Raw genomic sequence first — 21,906 nt, 5'->3', positions numbered from 1 at the left:
AGACAAGACCACAATTGATTTTTTAAGCCTTTTAGCAGTTAAATTGTCAATGTTTGACCGCGACGCATCAAAGAACGCGTGGTGTTGTGAATCTGAAATTTAGATTATGTGATTCCGGACAGTCGGGCAAGTAAATGGTGAAAAATAAAATGGTGATTGACCACGGAAATTTTTTTTTAATCGACAAATTAGACAGACTTTGATATTTCCACTCTTTTCAGCCAACTGGCAGAAAAAACTCAAAACACGCCCCCTATTACCAAATTAGCAAAATTCGAAATTAATTTTTTCATCAAATAATTTCTTTATATCTGTAGACTTGCCACAACAAATATTTTTTCAATACCTCTCCAAATATGTACTTGAGAGTAAAAAACATGCACTCGTCTAATAGATAGGCCTGGACCCTCCAACCTATGAATATTCATTAGTGGTCTTGTCTCAATGAAGGTACATTTCAGGGGTTAACATTTTGCGATTTTTTTCAAACTAATGTACATGACATCCCACAACTCTCCAACAAAGGAAAGTCATATCTGGACATTTTTGGAGAAATGAGAGACATTTCAAAGAGTGGTACAACTGTGCCAAAGCGACGAAAGAGGACAAAATCGACAAAAAGTCATGATTTTGCACCCAACAGCACCAAATTCAAAGACCTGCCCTGGCCAGAATAAGCAAGCTATGGAGCTGAAACTTTAGGATGTGATTTAGGAATATCTTTGCTGCTTAGGGAACAACTTTCAGAATCAAGGCCTAAGTAGTTTCAAAGAAATTACAAAATGAATGGCAACACAACAAGACTTGTAAAAATGAAACCGAACTTAGACCGGGGTTAGGTTGACTCTTATTTGGGTCAAATTAAGTTTTTTTCTCATTATTTTAGCTTGTTTTGACCTTAAATCATCAGCAATACAATATTCTAAATGAATTAGAGTGATTTGAGCACATTCAAATTTTTCACTATATTGACCCAAAATGTAGTGTAAATAGAGACAAGACCACAATTGATTTTTTAAGCCTTTTAGCAGTTAAATTGTCAATGTTTGACCGCGACGCATCAAAGAACGCGTGGTGTTGTGAATCTGAAATTTAGATTATGTGATTCCGGACAGTCGGGCAAGTAAATGGTGAAAAATAAAATGGTGATTGACCACGGAAATTTTTTTTTAATCGACAAATTAGACAGACTTTGATATTTCCACTCTTTTCAGCCAACTGGCAGAAAAAACTCAAAACACGCCCCCTATTACCAAATTAGCAAAATTCGAAATTAATTTTTTCATCAAATAATTTCTTTATATCTGTAGACTTGCCACAACAAATATTTTTTCAATACCTCTCCAAATATGTACTTGAGAGTAAAAAACATGCACTCGTCTAATAGATAGGCCTGGACCCTCCAACCTATGAATATTCATTAGTGGTCTTGTCTCTCCCTGCTTAAAGTACTGGGGGCGCCGCATATGAAGAAGGAAGTGAACTGGACATGTCTGCGTAATATACAATTAACACAAAAATCAACTGGACATGTCTTTTATACTACAGAGATATGTCCAACTAACTTTCCGTATCGCGGGTGGTTCCCCTAGTACTTCAAGGGTAATACAACTATTCACACACCATCCTCTTTGTCGCTTCCTCTTCAAGGGAATCAGACAAGTTTGGTTGGTTCCCGATCGTCCGGTAGGTGGTTAATCAGACCTGCAACCTAGCGGCATGATTTGTAACCAATCCGATATCTTAACATCCTCTCAAGGCGCAAATGCTGGCGTATGAAATGACTCCTTGCAAGGCATTGCCAAAAAGACGAACGGCGTCCAACATTTCACGGTTGTTTTTTTTGGCAAGCAAGTTCTTCTTATGGCAACCAGGCAACAACTGGCTGAACTTAGCAATATTTGAAATAAAGTTGATTCAAACAATAATTAACAAATGATAACGCCCCGGAAACAATCTCCCCGTATGTTCTTTCAAATCAGTTGTCCTTTTTGGCAGAACACACACAAATTTGAAACAAGAATGTACCTCTTTATTCCGTACGATTCCGCTTTTTATACAGCCTCAAGTCGGAATCGGAATCAGCGGCTGGTATATACGCCGCAATTCTGCAAATTTATATTACAACGTCTTCTATAGAAAACTGACCACAGAAAGACTTCTGTACAAGTTTATATAGCCTATCGTGTGGTATTGATAGAAAAACACCTGGTGACAGCAAATGCTACTGTGGTGTCTATTCCCAGATCACAGCCTGACAGCTCTAGCTCGTAATCGAGGTAGCTCCTAAAAAGACGGCCAACACAGGCCGCCAATTTGAACCCACGGTTCGTGGAGTAGAACACAGGTGCGTGAAGATACCAGAATGATAGCGAACGATGAGCCTCGAAGTAACTGATATATACAATCGAAAAAATTACGCAATTCGCTCTTATATGTGTGTTTTCTGTGGGTTTTATGGAGGCTGATCGCTCTCCTTTGAATCATATAATCGACACGCGCCTGTGGGCAAAATTGAAGTGGTAGAATTGGAAGAGACAATATCCCGTGATTGCTTGGAGGGCCATTGTACGACCAGTGCTGCCATATATAATCCGAAAAGCAATCAGTGTTGATCACAGTCAAGTCGTAACCATAATGAAAAGCCGAGAGGGTCATGTCCCATTGCCCGATTTATACGAGTCAGTGTGCTTCCCAATTGACCCCTGAAGGGTAACCATCTTCCGTGTTACACAGCAAGAATTTGTAAATGCGAATTAAACCTGACATGCATGCATAAAAACCCCAACGGCGATGTCCGATAACACCAAGGCCCGTCCGCCAAGTTTTGAAGGACCGGTCAGCCATGTTTCAGACGCCATTCTGTCAAGCTTGTACCGGTACGTGAAATGACAAAAATGAAAAATATGTTCGGCTGCAACAACGGCTTCATGGCATAGTGGGTAAGACGGCATGGATCAAGTGGCGAAGGATCCGAGTTCGAACCCGCTCGAAGAATATTTTTCTTCTTTTTTTTACATGAAAGCGTCTCAGTCAATGAACTTGTTGTTTGTGCAGTCAAGTGAGACCAGTCGCTGGGTGTCTATCATGTTTCAAATGCAATTGGTCGTTTGGTGGTCGGGTGATCCCGTTAGGGTTTTTATGCATGCATGTCAGCTTTAATGTCGATGTACTGAAGTTATCGCTGAAGCACTGATACACACAGGCACCTCCTCTCCTCTAGCGACGCTCACTTGCAAACCACAAGCAAATTATCCAATTCAGTCTCTAATCAACAACCAACGCAACTACACATTCAGCCACTCAATAGACACAGCACCAGCAATCACACAATGTCGGTCTCTCGATGAGGTCGGCAAAATAACAGACAAGCAGGCACCCCACTCAACGCACACGCCACCCTTAGATCCACAGCAAATCACGATCTTCTGACAACATACCATTTTCATAACAAAATGTGCAAGCTTTCCTTCAAGTCATCTGCTGTTCGTAATCCAAGCAATTTATTGTTCCAATTTGATATCAAGAAAAGAACCAAAGAGTAACAACAACTCTTCCGAGTCTGCAATGAAATATCTTTGTTGATCAGAGAGCAGACAGACACCGTGACGCGTTTGGGGCAAACCACCATGTACAGACGCAAATCCAGGAGTCTAAGAATTGATGGATGCCTTTGAGAAAGGGGGAACGCACTGGTTTCCTTAAGGCTAACTTTACTCAATTCATGGTTTATTTCAAATAAGCTGACCTCTTCTTCAAAAAGGACTGCTCCTCGCCACCTCCTGGGTTCATCACTGCATTCAATCACACACATACGTGTACATGTACATTCAAAACAAAGCCAGAAGAGAGGAACGATATTAGCAGCATACTCTCAAATCAACCATTCCTACCAAGTCATAAAATAACAGATACACTGATCATGAAACACACAACACAATCAAAACAGCACAAGAGACACACCCCTTACATGAGGGCACCCGCTCACACCTTGAAGATTAAGAGAAACATTTTCGATGGTGTGAGCCACTTCTTCAGTTCATGGTATTCGCCACTGTGCTCAAGCAGCAAGTCAGAAGACATCTTTCATGACAAAATGAAAGTTCCCCGATTCCTTCTACAAGTATAGAAGATGATTTAAGAGTGTCCCGTAAATGAAAAAGCACACGATCTGATGACACCAATGACCTGTGTAATGTGTACTTCGTCGCTCGTACGGATTGCGAAACCAGCCTAGTGTTCAATAAACAAGCCAGGCCTTATTCCACTGCAACTGACTCACGTCGAGGTTTTGAGGCTTTAACACGCGTTGTGGTCCGTAACAATTCATCTATCATGGCCCAATCAAAAAAAGGCATCGAATGTTACAAAATGCTATCAACATTGGATACATATTACAACAAAAATATAGAGTCATCAACAAACCAAGGGTAATAATTTGGGGAAATATCGCTAGGTAGCGTGACGGTATTACAACAATGGGCGGCCATGTCCGACAAAACAGACATAACTTCGTCAAAGCAATGTTTTTTCATAATGCCTTGCCTTTTCGAAAAACATCCCCAGTCGAATATACCACGATGGGTTTAGTGAATATCGTGATATCATTTCGGATAATTGCTGGACCTCAGACGGATGTCAAACCGAAATATCAAAACTGATGATTATATTTCGTCGAGATTGATACTTTAGAGAAAGGGACAAACGCAGCTGACTTGAACCCAAATAACCACCCACATTACAATCTGTCACCTGCTTTGTTCAACATGGCCAATATCATCATTAATAACTTATTAATTTACGTCTTTACAACAAATTATCTTAAGTGCAGTGGGCCTTTCAAACTTGTCAGCAGTGATCCTCGGAAGATGTCTCTTCGTTTTAAAAGTTCTTGCTGTCCCAACCAGAGGTAGCGCAGGCATAATGGTAGACTAGATATCAAATCGCCCTCCCATAGCAGGTATCCGTTGATCACATTTCTTGTTCCATTCAGCACTTATGTCCCAAGCGCTGCAGCGGCTAATCTATGTTACGTAATCCCTAAAGTTAGTCTTTCTCGGGAGTTCGATAGAGTTTTCACCTACCTAATCTCAGAATTCCAGATGTGACGCTAATGCTTGTTTCCCACTTTCAGTGCCTCCATATATACCGGTACTAGAAAGCTACAGATCAGAGACCCATCACTTTCAATAGGGGAAACAGAGAAAAGACTGTCGATCTCTCCCACCGCGTTCCCAAACAATGAGGGGAACACGCAAAATCATTCCACCCGCACACTAGTTTCGTTCGGTTCCGTTAGGTGTGACATACAATTTGCAACAATAAATTGTTCAAAGATGCTTTTTGTCATCTACAGCTGAAATGTCAATAAACGATCAACGGTCAACAAACCTCGAAATTTGAGCCATATTACAGTCACCACCAGGCCACTTCTGAATGTTTACCGAAATACTCCATTCTGATTGGTTCCAATTGGACGACAGCGCCGCAGATACAGGATTAAGGGCGCCTGACTGGCTAGTGTGACCGGGAGTTTTTAGAAATGCACAGTTCTCTTTAGACAAACGGTGGCGATATTGTCCGTCATTTCTCACGGATTATTCACTTACTTATAGCTCCGTTCGGTTCCATCTATGTGGCATACAACCTTCGCTAAGACAAGTTTATGGGACCTTCAATGATACAGAACAACCGCAACCATGCCAACACTTCCAATATATCATCCAATCAAAATACGCCTCTCATATCGCAGTCGTACAAGTATTCACAATTCGTCCATTCTCATTGGCTAACGCACTATATTGGGAGTGTTCTCTGTCCAATGGGAGGGGGCCTTTACAGAATAACCGTTTGAATGTCTCCCTGAATTGTCTCGACATCCCAGCGTAAATGAAGAAATTAATTGGATAACTAATGAGAATCAGCAAGTTAAAAATAGTAGACACTTTTTTTTCCACGTCGCGTTCTAGAATTCCAAGACTGAAGGTCGTGTTAATAATAAAGACGGCGAAGAGAATTCCAGAGGGGAGCTCCACAACGAGGAACACCCCAACAACAGCCACCATCATCATTGTCGTGCAGTTCGCATCTTTCAATTTCCTCACTTCTGACTTCCTATTCTGTTTCAAAAGTTGGGTTCGCCGTTTCTTAGCTTTCTGCATGGTCCGTATCAGTAAGGCATTGATGACGACTAGCATGATACAGGGGATCAAGTGAATGAACAGCACTCTGAACCAATAGTAGGTGTTATAGAGAGGCATAGCTATGGGGTTTAAAAACTCTGGGGTACCCATGAAGCAGGCCTTGACGGTCACGTTAGGATTTATCAAAGAGGGCACCTCTATTGGCTTGAATAATTGATCAATAAACATAAGAATATGGACAGCTACACTCACAATGAAAATGCCCCCTGAGCCTTTGACCACATTCTTCATGGTACACAATTTCTTGGCGAGTAAAAAATGACACACGTAGATGTACCGTTGAATGGCGAGAGCTAGAGTCAGCCATATCGACATCGTGTGGAACACCGTGGGAAGGGCCCTGTTGAGTAGACTCTGCACACTGCACCATTCAAAAGGGACGTAGTCTTTGTAGTTTCCGGCCGTGAATGCGTAGAGGTACCAAGGGATCGGCGAGAGTCCAGTCAGGGTGTCTGAGACAGCCATGAACACAAGTATCATATTGGTAGGCGAGCGCATGTTCGGTTTCAGTAGAATCACACAAACTAGGGAGTTTGTTACCAACGTAAAGATGATCACCAAAGGACTGATGTAGCCATTTATAGGTATGTTGTAGCTCAGTGGTCCGTTCATGTCCACCGTTATGACAGTTTCCATATCCATCGACGCGTTGGTGCAATTTGGATCTGCAGACGTTTGGACATAGTCCGTAGTCGGCAAGAGCGGCGAGTAGCCCACGGTTGACGAAATGTTATCCATCGAAAAGCCTCAGTTTTCAAACCACAGGACGAATTCTGCTCATTTTATTCAAGAGATAGTGTCAAAGTCATATTTTCGGTTTTCTTTAGTCAGAGGCAGTGATTCGTTTCTTGGTTCTTCTATGTCACATCATAACACTTGCAGTTTTAGACAGAAAGCAAGAAACACTGGGTGAGATGTGTAAAGGTCTGTCTTCGATTTCTTCGATTCAACTTGCCGCAATCATCACTCGACGCACATCAATTGCCGCTTGAAATTTGATGGAATTCGAGAAGGTCTTGAAGATCGGTCGGTCTGCAACCTTGGTCGATCGTTTTTACTTTCGTTTTGAATGCCACAGCTCCTATAAAAAAACAGAACCAAAGGAAAAATGAGACACTCGAAGAAAAAGTTGTGTTCTATTTTAAAGAAGCTGGACTCAAATAACGATTCCTCCATCGTATTTTTTCTATTTGATACCAGAATGTTTCATTTGGTTCAAACAATAACTACAAATCTAATCTCGTCTGATGGATGCTCACGGCTTAATGCAAAGTTCAGACGATTTCAGTTAGGCTAAATCACAATTAGCATAATATGATCGGACTGAGTATGGCTTCATTTTTTGTAAGATGTTGATGCATGAAATAAAAAGGAGGGAAAATGATGTGTAAAAATAAAACAACTCATGTTCTGTTCGCATGCAATGCTGCCGCTCAGTGACATCTTAGTACAATCGGCGAAACCAATTGTTATACACGTACATGCACTCGGATATTGTGGGCAAGGTCAGTATAGCAAAATTGGCTGAAAATGAGTGGATATTAAAAAAAGCTGTTTTCTGACACAAGTAACATCCATCCATTTAATGGACTAGATCCGGTCTACATGAAAATCGATCATCGATATGATAGTTTCAAGTTATTTTGCGTTTTAGAACAGTCCTGATATTTTCTAAACGCTTACTGAAACACTTGCCTTTTTTCAATCCGTGCAGCTACAAAATTGAAATTATTTCACGACGAAAGAACATATCATATCATAGCTGAGTAAAATGTGAACATCATGTACATATACACCACTTTATACCGACCTGCGTTACCGAGGTAATAAGCGACATATCCCAGGCATTTCTCACGTTGTGGCGAGCGGACAGGTGAAAGGCGCTCTGATGATTACACCACTGTGAAGATGTTGCTAATTATGAAGTCAACACCAATCAGCAATCTGTTTGAGAAGGTTGTCATTGGGTTGATGATGTAACGATCAATGATATTTTGTACATGCTCGTTGAATAAGTGAAAGATCATGCTATGCTGTAATCAGTGGTTGTTTCCATAGGTGTGTTCGTGTTATAGTGACACCTAATGCTCTTCCACAGTTTAGTGTCCATTATAGTCTACCTTTTCGCAGTAAAAGAACATCAACTGAAGGTGGTTTCGGCGACGTATTATCAGACGAACGAAATGCCACATTATCCGCTACATTTTGTCTCAGTCAACGCCAAATTCAGAAGTATGTTCATACCGGTACGGCTTCATCTTCTCAGCTTTTGCCAGAGAGTCACTCTCGATCTGTTGATAAATTCAGCTGTTTTCTGAAACAATTATCTGTCCCAATTAATCTAGGTACGGAGGTAAGTTCTTTCATGTCAAATCTCGTTACTAAGGGTAGCAAATCTAGGAGATTTGCGATTTATCCCAGCAATTCATAAAATAATCACAGAACTATACTTCAACAACAACTTCGCTCCTAGTTTCTTGGGAAATATACGTCGCTTGATTATATCATTGTACATAAAAGGCAGTTTATATATCAATTATATTGGAACCAGTTTCAACTTAAAACGAAACATATCACATAAGCGGCGATGAAATTGAAGGCGTATTACCAGACGATGGCGTGTCCAAGCACTGACACATGGCGTATGGTATCCTACACCGGGGTGGAAGAGTTGCCCAGGTGGTAACTACACCAGTGATTTAACAACCGTAAATCTCCTTAGACAGATTCATTAAATCCTATAGCATCAGCTCGATCTGATCCACGTTGGGTTACAAAGGACCTTCCTTCATATCTCGCACTTTCTCGAAGTCGAACTGTTGCAAAGTAGAGATAATCAACATCCTACCGCTTTGTTAAACAAGCAGAAAGCTTTTTCCCCACAAATTTCGTCAGTGCAGGATACACAATATCTAAGGCCTCTAGATAGGATGAAATCACGTGGCGAAATCACGTGACGGCGGTTCAAATAGCAGACGTTGTTGTAGAAGTGGTGTTCGCCATATTGACATTACAACGACCATTCTCATTGGCCAGTGTCATGTACTGCGAGTGCTCTCTCTCGACTGGTGATTGGCTGCCCCGTAAAAACAACCGCTTGAAAGTCTCCCGGAACTGACGTGACATTCCGCAGTAAATAAAAAAGTTCACGGGATACGACAATAGTATGAAAAAGTTCAAAATTAACGTTATAATCGGGAAAAGTACTTTGAAGTCTGCGATACTGACCACCGTGTTCACAACCGCGTAGAACAGGATGAATATTCCGGCGGGTATTTCCACTGTTAGGAATACCCCAACTACCGCCACCATCATCATAGTCGTGCAGCTAGAGTCCTTCAGCTTCTTGCACTCGTTCTTTTTGTTCTGGCGCAGGAGCTGTGCCCGGCGTTTCTTTGCCTCTTTCATGGTCTTAATCAGCAAGGCGTTTAAAATCACCAGACTTATACACGGGAAGATATGGATGAAAACGATTCTGAACCACATATAAATGTTGTAGAAGATCATGTGATTTTTAGCAAACCATTCATGTTGAACCATCTTACACGCCCGGACTGTTATCCCTACTTTCGGATTTACAAAACTGTCATCAGTGGTAGGGTAGTACTGCGTGTCTAGAAATGTGCTTATATGGACCACAAAGGAGAGAAAATATATGACAGCAATAGTCCGTAGCACATTTTGTTGCGTACACCACCTTTTCGCAAATATAGAATGACACACGCAGATGTACCGCTGCGCCGCAAGGGCCAGTGTCAGCCATATTGAAGCAGTGTGGAAAATGGTGGGAAGTGCCCGGCCGAGCACCGAGTTGACCACGCACCATTCGTACGGCACCCATTCCCTATGATATCCAAATGTGTAGAAGTAGAGGTACTGCGGAACAGGGGTTAGGCCTGTGAGCGTGTCTGATACCGCCATGGCGACTAGTAACATATTCGTCGGGGATCGCATGTGTGGTTTTAGCAGAACGATGCAGACCAAACTGTTTGTGATGATGGTGAACAATATCAAGGGCGGAATAAGGTAACCGTTGATAGGGAGGGCGTAGTCAGGCGGGAACTCACTGTCCAGGTGTACAAGAGAGCGTGTCATGTTACTCGGCCCGCCACCGCCTTCCTCCTCGCTCGTCATGGTGATGTTGCCATGGTCCGAACCCCCGAAGCTAGAGTTGTACTGCATCGACGGAGAGCCCATTTCGACGACTACTAATCCTTAATTTACGACTTTATAACTACTTCTATTCTGATAGCAACTGTTAACGAGTGTCCCCATCAGCCGAGAACACCCGTTTTCGGCTGTGAAGATGCTAGGCCAGATCTTGGTCCGAGTGTGATATTTGACCAGATCTTGGTCCTGGTGATATATAGCCAGATATAGAAGCCAGCAGTGAATGGCAATATGTCTATGTTACAATCGCCAGTTTCTCTATCCAGTATGATAGTAGGCTAACAGTTTTCAACTGAGCGTCCAGTTGCGTTGTCTCATTATCGAAGTTTTTTAAAACTACTTAAATCTGGTCACGATATTAGCAACATTTTGTTTGTTTTGTTTATGTTATATAGTTTTCCAGTGAATTTCTGTCACGCAGGTATGATTATCTACATCACCGGACGCTTCCCTTGGCACGTGATCATCTGTTTGTGTCCAGATGGCGCCACCAGTCAATCTTGAGTTGATACCTGAAAAGATACAACAGAGGTTGAAATACGATCATCTATATATCAGGTTGTAAATAATTAGATAAGTAGTGTTTTCGTCAACTTTCGTGCTTAGGGTGAAGCCTCACGAGATCTCTACGTGCAAGATAGAAATTGATAAAAAACACCCCTAAAGAGATTTATTTTTGTCAGGTACCAGTAATCATGTGATCAGGTCACGACTAGGAAGGCCCTTCACCCTGGCACGTTCTTTGTCATAGATAATAGCGTTTGCCAGTGTATGACTCAAGGAGTAACATACTAGTTCTTAGAAATGATCCCGCGCAACCACGTGTGCATATCACTCTTTGCTGGCTTGGCCTTGCTGGCTATTTTCCGCATGTTTGGCCAAATTCATTAGGTAAAGGTAGCAAAAAAGAAGAAGCCTCACACTCTAAGTAATGAGTACGACCATACCCCTGTGATATATTATATCTTTATCATTATGACATTTTTTCGACCAAAATATCTTTTTGCATCTTATAGACTTCTTAAAACTTGCTGGATTTGGTTTCGGCTCTCCTTTTCTTTGACCAAACAGGGAGAACGCGGTCAGGTATTTAATATTTATTAATTTTTAACCCTTATATTTTCAGGGTCGTTTTTTCCGTAGATTTGCAAATCACTTCGATTCACGAAAAAATATTCCGAAAACATTTGTTTTTATCTAACAAACCGAAAATTATTCGTTATTCGCCTAAATACAAATCGCGAATAAAAAATTATGGATTTTACAAAAATGGCAGAATTCACTTGTCCCCACGTCTAGCATTTCTGTTCGATGGCATGTTTAGCTATTGAAATATGCAATGCACTACATACAATCATGCGAAGTATCATGTCCATATAACAATTGAATCAATCATGCAGTAACATATCATGAAATAATTAAACTCTATGCATGCTAAAATAACAACGTGGAAACTGCCTCTTCTATATTCAAAGCCATAGGCAAAAGTCTCCATCCATGGACCGATGATGGAATTCCATGGCTCTACCACGGGCCATAACAGAATCTATGATTGAATCCGACTATAAAACGTGGTTTGTAAAAATCATCATAGATCAAAAAATTGGCCTATCCATGATTCCATGATGTCGACTTTGCCAGCGTATACGGGAACTAGGGCTGATTTTCACTTTTTAATAAAGTAACTGTTTGTATGAGCGATAAATCATTTGATAACACCTTTCAATCACTTTATATGAGTTGGTTACAGGAAACATACCTCGTCGAGACTCAATGATGCCTCGCTGCTTTTAGGATTGAGTTATTAAAACTTAGGCTCATTAGAAAGTAACAAATTAGCCCTTTGAGGTGCCTAGAAACATGAGAAACATCAGCACGATTTTTGGTGATGTCGTTTGAAGTCTTCGCAAGGCAACTAAACAGCAACAGAATCATGCTTAAAATCTTAAACAAAATGACATAGAAAATTCAGAATCAGCCAAGTTAGTGAATGTAAGATAAATTTTCCCAACCATGCTGGAAATGTGAAAAAAAAACCAACAAAGAGTATCATGCATATATCGATTCTACAAAAAAAAGTGAAATCGGTTCAAAATGTTGTCGTTACGATAGTCAAAACCATTTCCGGGAGATAAGATGTTTCTCCTAGTCTTTCATGCATTCTTGGATGTTTTTTTTCGAACTCTGGTTGAGCAGCATAAAAATCAAAAGTTGACTCTCGTGTGATGATGATTGATCTGTCAAAACCAAGAACTAAAGTGACCGGTCAAAATCAAGAAGGAGATGACAGTCACACAGAAATATGTGATGAATTTTTTGACCCTTCAACGAAATGCGACATTGTTTCCATTTTTATAGTCATTACAACATAAGTCTATTTAAATAATGTTGAACCAATTTCCCTAACATAGGTGCATGCAATAAACCAGTCGGGGCACATCCGGGCTTTTTAAGATCTTACGCTCCGCTAAGAGAAATAAACAAACATAAGTAACTGAATAATACGTTAAACGATGATAGCTTGGATGTGAAAAGCCCAGACGACCGCCAGTTTCTGAGTTATCTAATGTGCTACGAATGTATACAACATGCAGGGTGCTGATGTTTCCATGAGAGACACAAGATGGCGTCACATGCAGCGCCGAGCGCCATCTTGTGGGGTACCTGGAAACAACTGTGGTCGGGTTTGGGAGTTCCAAGATTTACAAAACCGAAAAGTGTAGTACCTTCCAGTCCGACACTGTATTATTTTAGACTGATAACTTTATCGTGTTGAGTCGTTCCTTCACCAACCTAAAATCGCTAGAGAACTGTCTGAAGTACGCATGCGCATTTGCTGAGAAAAACTCAGGCTTATGTGAACAATCGATACCAACACGTTTTGAGACGTCAAATATAGAAAGCATTTCGGTTCGTTGTGACCAATCCTATTATATAGCCCTCCAGTACGAACATAGGAACCAGGAAAACAGGATCAAGACCACACTAAAAGTCCTTGACAGGATCAAACATTGGGAACTTGATCCATCTTGCATGGAGCAGAACAGCATGGGATCAAACATCGCAGAATTCCCATGTTGATGGGGAAAATCTGAGACCTCGTGAAATGCAAAGTATTACTCAGAAACCGACCAAGGATGAATTCAACCTTTACTCGCAAAACTGACCGACACCTACTTCAACATAGAGACTTCTGATTGGCTGATTACAGATTAAGCACCCCGCGGATGCAGAATTCGGCACTTCTGATTGGACAATGTTAACATTCGTCTGTATTTCTTTCGGGAATCCCTGACTAGTAGATAAAAGAGGAGCGGCCTGTTACGTGTTTTTATCACAATATCAGGAACAATAGACATTACATGTCTTGTTCCGGATATTGTGAATTGTTTTGGGAAATTTTCCCGTAACATTACTTACCTAAAGCAACTTACTATTTAAGAGAAAATTGGACTGAATTGTACAATTATCCCAACGACGATTGAGAGCTAACTATCCAAACAACTTCCTGTCATGCGCAGTATGAAGTGTCATTTTCCCGGTTGTAATCGATTGGCTATAAAAACTGAATGACACGGAGCGGGAGGAATCAGTCGGGGGCTGTTTTCGATTGGTTGTAAAAATGGCGATCCGGAGGTTTGTTTTTACCGGGGTTCCTTCCTCACACGAATTTACCGGTCGCAATGGCAATCCTTTATGTCAGAGGCATTCGTCTAAATGTCTGCTCGACACATCCGTTCTGAGAGAAGATTGAGTTTTACGAGTTCTGGGATAATTTTCGCAGGAATAATGACCGATTTACCGATGCTCGGCGTATGACAATGATCCGAGGATGGAAAAATTGTTCTTTGTTTTGACTGCTGAAGAAATGCTGTCATTTGTACTATGAAGGAAACTGGTAACTCGGCTGATACAGCATGGTTTCTATCTTAGCACTTACACCACACCCCTGCATCTCATCTGTTTCAACGCCTCAACCACCTGGACTCTTAAGTAAGATAAACTTCGAAACGAAGTACAAAAGAAAAGCAGAGTGCCTCATCTCGTGCCTAGAAATTTTCCCAGAAGCATTGCAGCAGCTACGTTTACAAGACTGACACCATTTTAAACCAATTCCTTTTGAAATAACTTTCAGAGATATTGAGTTATGACTTCAAAGATTTTTATATAAGAGTCAGAAATATTTATAACTCGATAAAGTATACTGGAAGGAATTGCATTATTTCTCGTTTCACTTTCTGTCTTTCTATATATCACGAACTGCTCAGGTCACATGGAAGGCTCGAAGGAGAACTACGCTGCAAGTCGCTTTCCTCACCCTTTTTGAAAATTAAGCAGCAACAAGTGCTGTTTTATATAATCGATATGAACAGACAGCCTTGTCACTTCCTGCCTGGGCAAGTTCTCATAGTACAAAGCGCACTCCATTGCCAACTGTACGGGTCAGATTCCCCTCTTTACACAACTTAGCTTCGCATTTTATTGGTCTTGGCATCTGAATCATGAGAAACATTCAAACTTGATCCATCTTGCATGCAAAAATTCAAGAAAAAATTGCTAAAAGCGGGGACGAGACAGGTCACAGAGACGCTCTCGTGAAAAGAAAAAATGAAAAATATTCCTCGAGCAGATTCGAACTCGAAACCTTCGCCACTTGATCCTTGCCGTCATACCCGTTATGCCATGAAGAACTTGTTGAAAATGAACATATTTTTCAGTTTTACATTTCACGTAAAAGCTTGATAGAATGGCGTCTTTTGTGCCCTCCGTACCATTTTCAATTTCAAAGAGGCCTTTAAAATTTGCCCTTTTACAATATTGGCAAAGTGAATTCATAAGATACATAATCAGGAGATGAACATGACACCCTCTGGTGATTATAGGAGCACGCAGCTATTTTTCGTGTTTTAAAGACGCAAAACAATTTCCCGCTTTGCTGGTATTAAAACCATACCTGTATTGAGGAAATGTCTGACTAGGTGGCATTCGATTTCAATCAATAGTCGTTCATGGTCGCAATGGCCACATATAGTAAGACATATGAGCTGATGCTCATATCTGTAATCTGTTGGTGAATACGGTAGCGCCACTACGGCCTGCTGGTAGTCTATCATATTTGAGTGTGTTTGAAACATGGCGTTAGTGTTTTTTAACTTGGCCGTTAGGGCTTTCATGCATTTATGTCAGCTTTGATGAGTTGAGACAAGTAACAGACATGTCTCAAATTGAATATCCGTCAAATAATCATCTTCTAGCTTGTGTGTTTTAATCAAGCTGATACAAATGTAATTTGCCAAGCAATTTGTCTCTGAGCTAATCGAAGACACACGTTCTAATGCACCAACCAATCACCGGCTCCAAAGTGTTAACCAATCACAATCATCACAGGCACTACCTCAATTTGAATATACGACATACTATTGATCATCTACTTTGCTCGATTTAAACAAAATCAAAAATGTTTGTCGAGCAATTCTGTCTCTGAGGCAGAAGGAAATGATCATGATGATAATAAACTTTGATAAATCTCGACCAATATTTGTCAAATGTGCCCCGTGAGTGGTTTGTGATTATATTCATGTTGACTTAGTTAATGTTTTTAGATTGTTTCTGACGCTTTGGGTCGATTTGCTTTTGGTCATTGTACAAAATTGTGTTTGTCTTTCTTATTCAAATGCTCAGTACTTTGATGCACACAAATAATGTACATGCACAGACATCTTAAGGGAAAATAACTAAATTTGGCTTTACTCTTGAAAACAATAAGTCGGCCAATCTATCACGATTCTCATCAAATTTGTTTACTTTCTCAAAATGTATTTTATGATGCGTTTCAGAAAAGATACTTTCAGATATGACAGCTCTTTCACTGAAAATAGAAGCTCGTGATCATTCCGTCTCCTATATTTCCATGTCAGTTAAAGACTGTCAAGCACTTTTTATACTTCCTGATACTTAAACTTCTTTCAGGCATTCAACGACATCACTTTCTTCTGGTCATTAATCTGACAACATGTTCCAGCACTGTGTCGTTGTAGCGCAGGTCTTCCTTTTCATTAAACATTACTTTGATATTTCGAAGGCACTTAAGGTATCTCTGGTCGGTCCCTAGGTATACCACTGACATTTGGTAGAGATGTACAAACGATTATCACCTACCACAATGAAGCTCACGTGGGCAAATATTCAAAGAAATTATTAATCAAAGTAAAAAGTAACCCTTTGAACTGTTATGTTTGTCTGTAAGTTCTTCATATTAGTAAACTTTACGAAAGACAACAAGCCTTTTTTGTGAAAGGTTTTGCAAATTCAAACGCAGGTATGTTCCAAATATAGACTCATATCTGTAACTCTCGTCACTTGGAAACTTAACTTGTTCGTAGAATGGGATAATGGGGACAAAAACCATTCAACGATTCCATTGGATTTTTACGTACACAAAATCACCGGAGAAGCGGATACCAAGAAGTGGTTTCATTCACTTCGGCAGGGGAAATCGATAAATTGAGAGGGTTTTCTGCAATTCGCTAGTTGGCAGCACCGGCATTGATTCGGAACTTTAAACACACTGGTCGCAGCGTAGGTATTGCTTCTGATGCAAAGTACAATTGCACCTCGTTTGATCGCAACAGTGTCGCAACCTGAACCGCTCGTGTTTGTTCAATTAATGAAGCCGTCAAAAAAAGTTAGAACCACGGTTCTAGTGGAGAGTCATTGCGCCGAAAACCTCTGCATAGCGCATCACTTTTGGTCTGCTATTTCCACTAATCTCGTGCAGTTTGGAAATGTTGACTTGTCTTTGCAAAAATAATGACATTACACTGATTGAAGGTGACATTCCCCCCTTGCGGAATTCATTCGTAATCTCTCTCAAATCCCAGGTATGAATTATACATCCGTGCGAACGACTAGCGTAAGTCCAATAAGTGTCGAAGCGAAGTGATACTTCCAGATTGGAGATTGCTGTACCCTTGGGAACGTGGTATCACTGCAGCTTGTCCCATGGAACACGGTATCGCGACGCTTTCTCAAGCATTGAAGATATGTCATTGTTTGGTTGTTTCCAATTCAATGACTGTTTGATTAGTTGCCGGTAGAATCATGTCAAGGTTTTATCGTATTCACGTCTAAACATAGTCATTTCGATCACACATTTCTCGACAGAGGAGGTCGCGGCGACGATCGCGTACGTCACACCAACTTCGCACTCACACTGGGAAAATTTATAATCACGTTACAACAGAACATGTAAAGGGCGTGACCGCGATAGGATCTCCAAACTAGCACCCTGGTTCGCTTGCAAGACTGCCTATTAGTCGAGACAACTGCAATTTAAAAACGAAAAACTGTTCATCATAAATAATGGTGAGGAAATTTCTGTCCATGAGCGAGTCGGTTGACACGTATTTTCTCACCTCACCTCGTCCAGTCTGCAGGGACAGAAACCTCTTGTTGGCGAAGTGCCTTCTGCGGGAACGGGATGAGTATGGGACGGACACGTGTGTTCAAGGACGGAGGAATCCATAAGGACAAGAAAGTTAACAGAGAGGCATACCTAATTGGAAAATGTGTTTACCTTCCACAACTGAAACATATTACGCACTCCCACTGAAGCGTAATAAGAATTTCGCTGCGAAGTCTGACTTGTCAACTAACAATGAGGTTTGCAAGTTAACCAGTGTGCCGCTGAGACAATCTCTTTATTCAATAATAGATGAACAACTGACAGAGCCAATAGAGAAATGTGCCACGTTGTTTTGACATGTAATAAATCGTTTACCTAGAGAAAACTGTGGAATTTGCATCACTTGACATTGCGTGCAAGAAAACGTATCCCTCATAACACATCTTTTCGCACTAGCACTCTAATAATTTCTTGTTGATTCGAAAATAACGAAAAGACTTAAGATAAAAAGTTCGTTAAAAAAATAATCATGCAAAAGTTTGGGTTAAGTGCATTAAGCACACCAATCTGAAATCAAATCGCATTACCAACATCGGGTGAGAAAAGGTCAAAAAGAAAATGACGTGAGGACGGAATTAAGATTCTTAAAATACACTTTGATCTTGATCCGAATTAAATTTTAGATCATTTTTAGATCTTCGAGTGATGATACTTTTGTCAAAGGCATCCTCGGTGTCAATTTTTTTACTGTAAACGAACCGTGCGGAATGTCTTAAACATGATTATGATCTTAAGTTTGACTTAGAAACAGCGGCGTATTGGATGCCATATTCAATTCATCAAATTTAATTGCTGTCGTCAAAATGTGTCATGAATAATCAATCTTCAATAACCTTGAAACGCTTGAAAGCATTGCATTCCCCCAATCCATTAAATGATGAATTCGTAAACAACTAAATCTCAACCAGCAGCAAAAGAGCCAAATCCAAGTGTCACACGATGTCTCATTTGGTGTGAACTATACTTTCGAGCCATCCATACTACTTTGTAGGAGCCCATGGTCATGAAAAGTTGATGATCACAGCTAGAGCCGTTACGTCAAAAATCAATAAGACACCAGCAGGAAGATTCAGCCGGCGAATTAAGCCATAATTTTAATGACAAAACCAATTGGTAATAATAACAGCGTCTATCTATTCCTAATCTTAATTGCCCAATCAAGCCAGTTGAAATGAGGAGACAATTGAGATGAATCGACAGTCAAATAATCGAATGTGACGAAGACTCGGATGTTCTAAAGACACTTTGCGAAATTGCTTCTAATTTGACTTTTGAATTGAGGATGGAGGTTTTCCCGCCATGGGGAAGCATCAATTATCTATTGCAGACAGTCGAATGGTTGGAGAGACTAATTGTCTATTTGATGTACGGTACTGCCCAGAAGCCATCTGCCTTGTTTGGCGCAACATTCGAGCAATGGTATATTCTGCAATCACGACTCTGAAGAATGTGACACATCATGGGGCCGAATCCGTGAAATTGAGAGAACACTGCACGAAGCACACCACCTGAGAATCTGAAATTTTGGTCCATCTTCAGCCAATCAATGCCCATGTCCTCAAACGTGTACACGCGTCGAGTAAAATCAGAAGGCGCATAATGAGCCTCCCATGTTTGACTTTCTGCTCGGGATGATATATTCTCCATTTATTATTTATATCAAGTTACTTGCTTCAAAGCGAAATGACTGTAACTTGACTAACTGGGTACGTCAACTATAATAATAGGATTCTGTAAGCCCTTTGATCGAGATAAAACAGGTCTAATCAGTATATGCATCTTCAAAGATTTCATTTATCATATTCTCTCACGGTTTACTAAAGGGATTTTGAAAGTAAATGAGCGAGGTATATTTTTCTAAACATCAAAGTCACTGACCATAAGAAATTGTTTCTAGCGGAATTTCTGATGAAATTCTATCTCCAATAGTGTTCAATTGTTTTAACTAAAAACACTATTGCTTGTCTTAATCCCTTTCTTTTCCCTACAACGTTAGGGCGAAAACAGTACCAAATAACCACTAGGGCCCAGGGTAGTCTTGCAGTGGCTGCAGCATCAGCGGCAAATGCTCAAGTGGATCGCCACGCCTCAAATTTAACCGCACAAAGCCCTGATTCATCTCTTCCGATTCGACTTTCAACAGCTTCAGCTCCAGCTTTTACATGAACTATGCTTCCTGATATAGTTGAGAAGTCATACCAAAACCTTGTTACATGTTGCTAGTAAAACTGTTTGTCGTCAAGACCGCTATAAGTTAGTTAACAATGCCTTCCACGGCAAAACTTGTGAAATAAAACTGTTTGTTTGTTTTTTTTGTAATATATATTTTGATTTCCCTAGTACTTTCTTTTTTACACTTTACATTTTACATTTTACATTTTTCTTTTTTTTTCTATATTTACATTTCATGATTTCATGAGAAAACAACAAAAAAACAACAAAAACAACAAAAAAACAAAAAAAACCTTGTTACATGTTGCTGGTAAAACTGTTTGTCGTCAAGATCACTATAAGTTAGTGATCAATTCCTTCTATGGCAAAACTTGTGAAATATTTTGACAGGGCAAAACCATGATGTGGGAAACATCATGGTCAACATATTGTTGTCATCAGCATGCTGGTACGGAGCAGAGGCGAGATGGCACTCTGAACAAACACTTAACTTATTTTATTTTCATCAAATAATAAAACTGTTCGTCTTCTTTTTTTGTAATATATATTTGTATTTCCCTAGTACTTTCTTTTTTAAATTTTAAATTTTACATTTCACATTTTACATTTTACATTTTACATTTTACATTTTACATTTTACATTTTACATTTTACATTTTACATTTTACATTTTTCTTTTTTTCTATATTTACATTTCATTATTTCATGAGAAAACAAAACAAAAAAAACAACAACAAAAAAAAAAAAAAACTTGTTACGTCTTGCTGATAAAACTGTTTGTCGTCAAGATCACTATAAGTTAGTGATCAATTCCTTCTATGGCAAAACTTGTGAAATATTTTGACAAGGCAAAACCATGATGTGGGAAACATCATGGTCAACATATTGTTGTCATCAGCATGCTGGTACGGAGCAGAGGCGAGGTGGCACTCTGAACAAACATTTAACCTATTTTATTTTCATCAAATAATAAAACTGTTTGTCTTCTTTTCTTTTTGTAATATATATTTTGATTTCCCTTGTACTTTCTTTTTTACATTTTACATTTCACATTTTACTTCTTTTTTTTTCTATATTTACATTTCATGATTTCATGAGAAAACAACAACAAAAAACAACAAAAACAACAAAAAAACAAAAAAACCAAAAAAACCCTTGTTACATGTTGCTGGTAAAACTGTTTGTCGTCAAGATCACTATAAGTTAGTGATCAATTCCTTCTATGGCAAAACTTGTGAAATATTTTGACAAGGCAAAACCATGATGTGGGAAACATCATGGTCAACATATTGTTGTCATCAGCATGCTGGTACGGAGCAGAGGCGAGATGGCACTCTGATCAAACATTTAACCTATTTTATTTTCATCAAATAATAAAACTGTTTGTCGTCAAGAGCGCTATAAGTTACTGTACAATTCCTTCTATGGTAAAACTTCTGATTAATTTTTTGACAGGGATTGCATAAAAAGTAACTTCAGATTGTTCTCAGAGACAATACTCAAATCCATCACCACAGGTTGACCCTGGGGATGGCGATACGGCTTACATGTATCTACTGCCTTGAGTATACGTGGGAGACACAGCCTACTGACTGGTGGTCAAGAAAGCAAGGTCATCGTTTATTTATGCTCTCCAGTAGTGGAGAGTGCATCGAATGCTAAAAGTCCACACCATCTATCAACAAAGAATGAAACGTGAAGAAGATATAACGGAATGCATTGAAGGCCATGAAAGAACTAATGATCCGAACCAAGCTGAAATCTGTTGTCAGTTAAACCTGGGTAATCATCATGTGGTTAAACAGACATCATTTTGGCACCTCCTTAAATAAATCTAAAACTGTGGTGTAACCATTGGTTACACGAAATCAAAACAACGCCATACATTGGAGCTAT

The 21,906-nt window shown here is 39.9% G+C and overlaps 2 protein-coding genes across 3 annotated transcripts in view; both read right to left on the bottom strand.

Moving 5' to 3' along the window:
* Positions 1-912: 912 nt before the first annotated feature.
* Positions 913-6,941, bottom strand: LOC135502030 (sex peptide receptor-like). Its single transcript, XM_064794480.1, has one exon. It carries the CDS (start codon positions 6,939-6,941, stop codon positions 5,742-5,744), a length of 1,200 nt encoding a protein of 399 aa, XP_064650550.1. The 3' UTR covers positions 913-5,741.
* A 336-nt stretch (positions 6,942-7,277) lies between these two features.
* Positions 7,278-21,906, bottom strand: part of LOC135502029 (sex peptide receptor-like) — a 231,622-nt gene continuing 216,993 nt past the window's right edge. For both annotated transcript variants that reach the window (XM_064794478.1, XM_064794479.1), the window contains one exon: positions 7,278-10,885. In XM_064794478.1, the coding sequence (XP_064650548.1) occupies positions 9,168-10,400 (1,233 nt within the window). In that variant the 5' untranslated portion in view covers positions 10,401-10,885 and the 3' untranslated portion in view covers positions 7,278-9,167. The remainder of the gene's footprint in view (positions 10,886-21,906) is intronic.

The sequence above is a fragment of the Lineus longissimus genome, chromosome 18, assembly GCF_910592395.1.
Source record: "Lineus longissimus chromosome 18, tnLinLong1.2, whole genome shotgun sequence".
Lineage (NCBI taxonomy): Eukaryota > Metazoa > Nemertea > Pilidiophora > Heteronemertea > Lineidae > Lineus > Lineus longissimus.
Note: the sequence above shows the minus strand (reverse complement) of the source record. Positions and strands in the feature narration are given on the sequence as shown.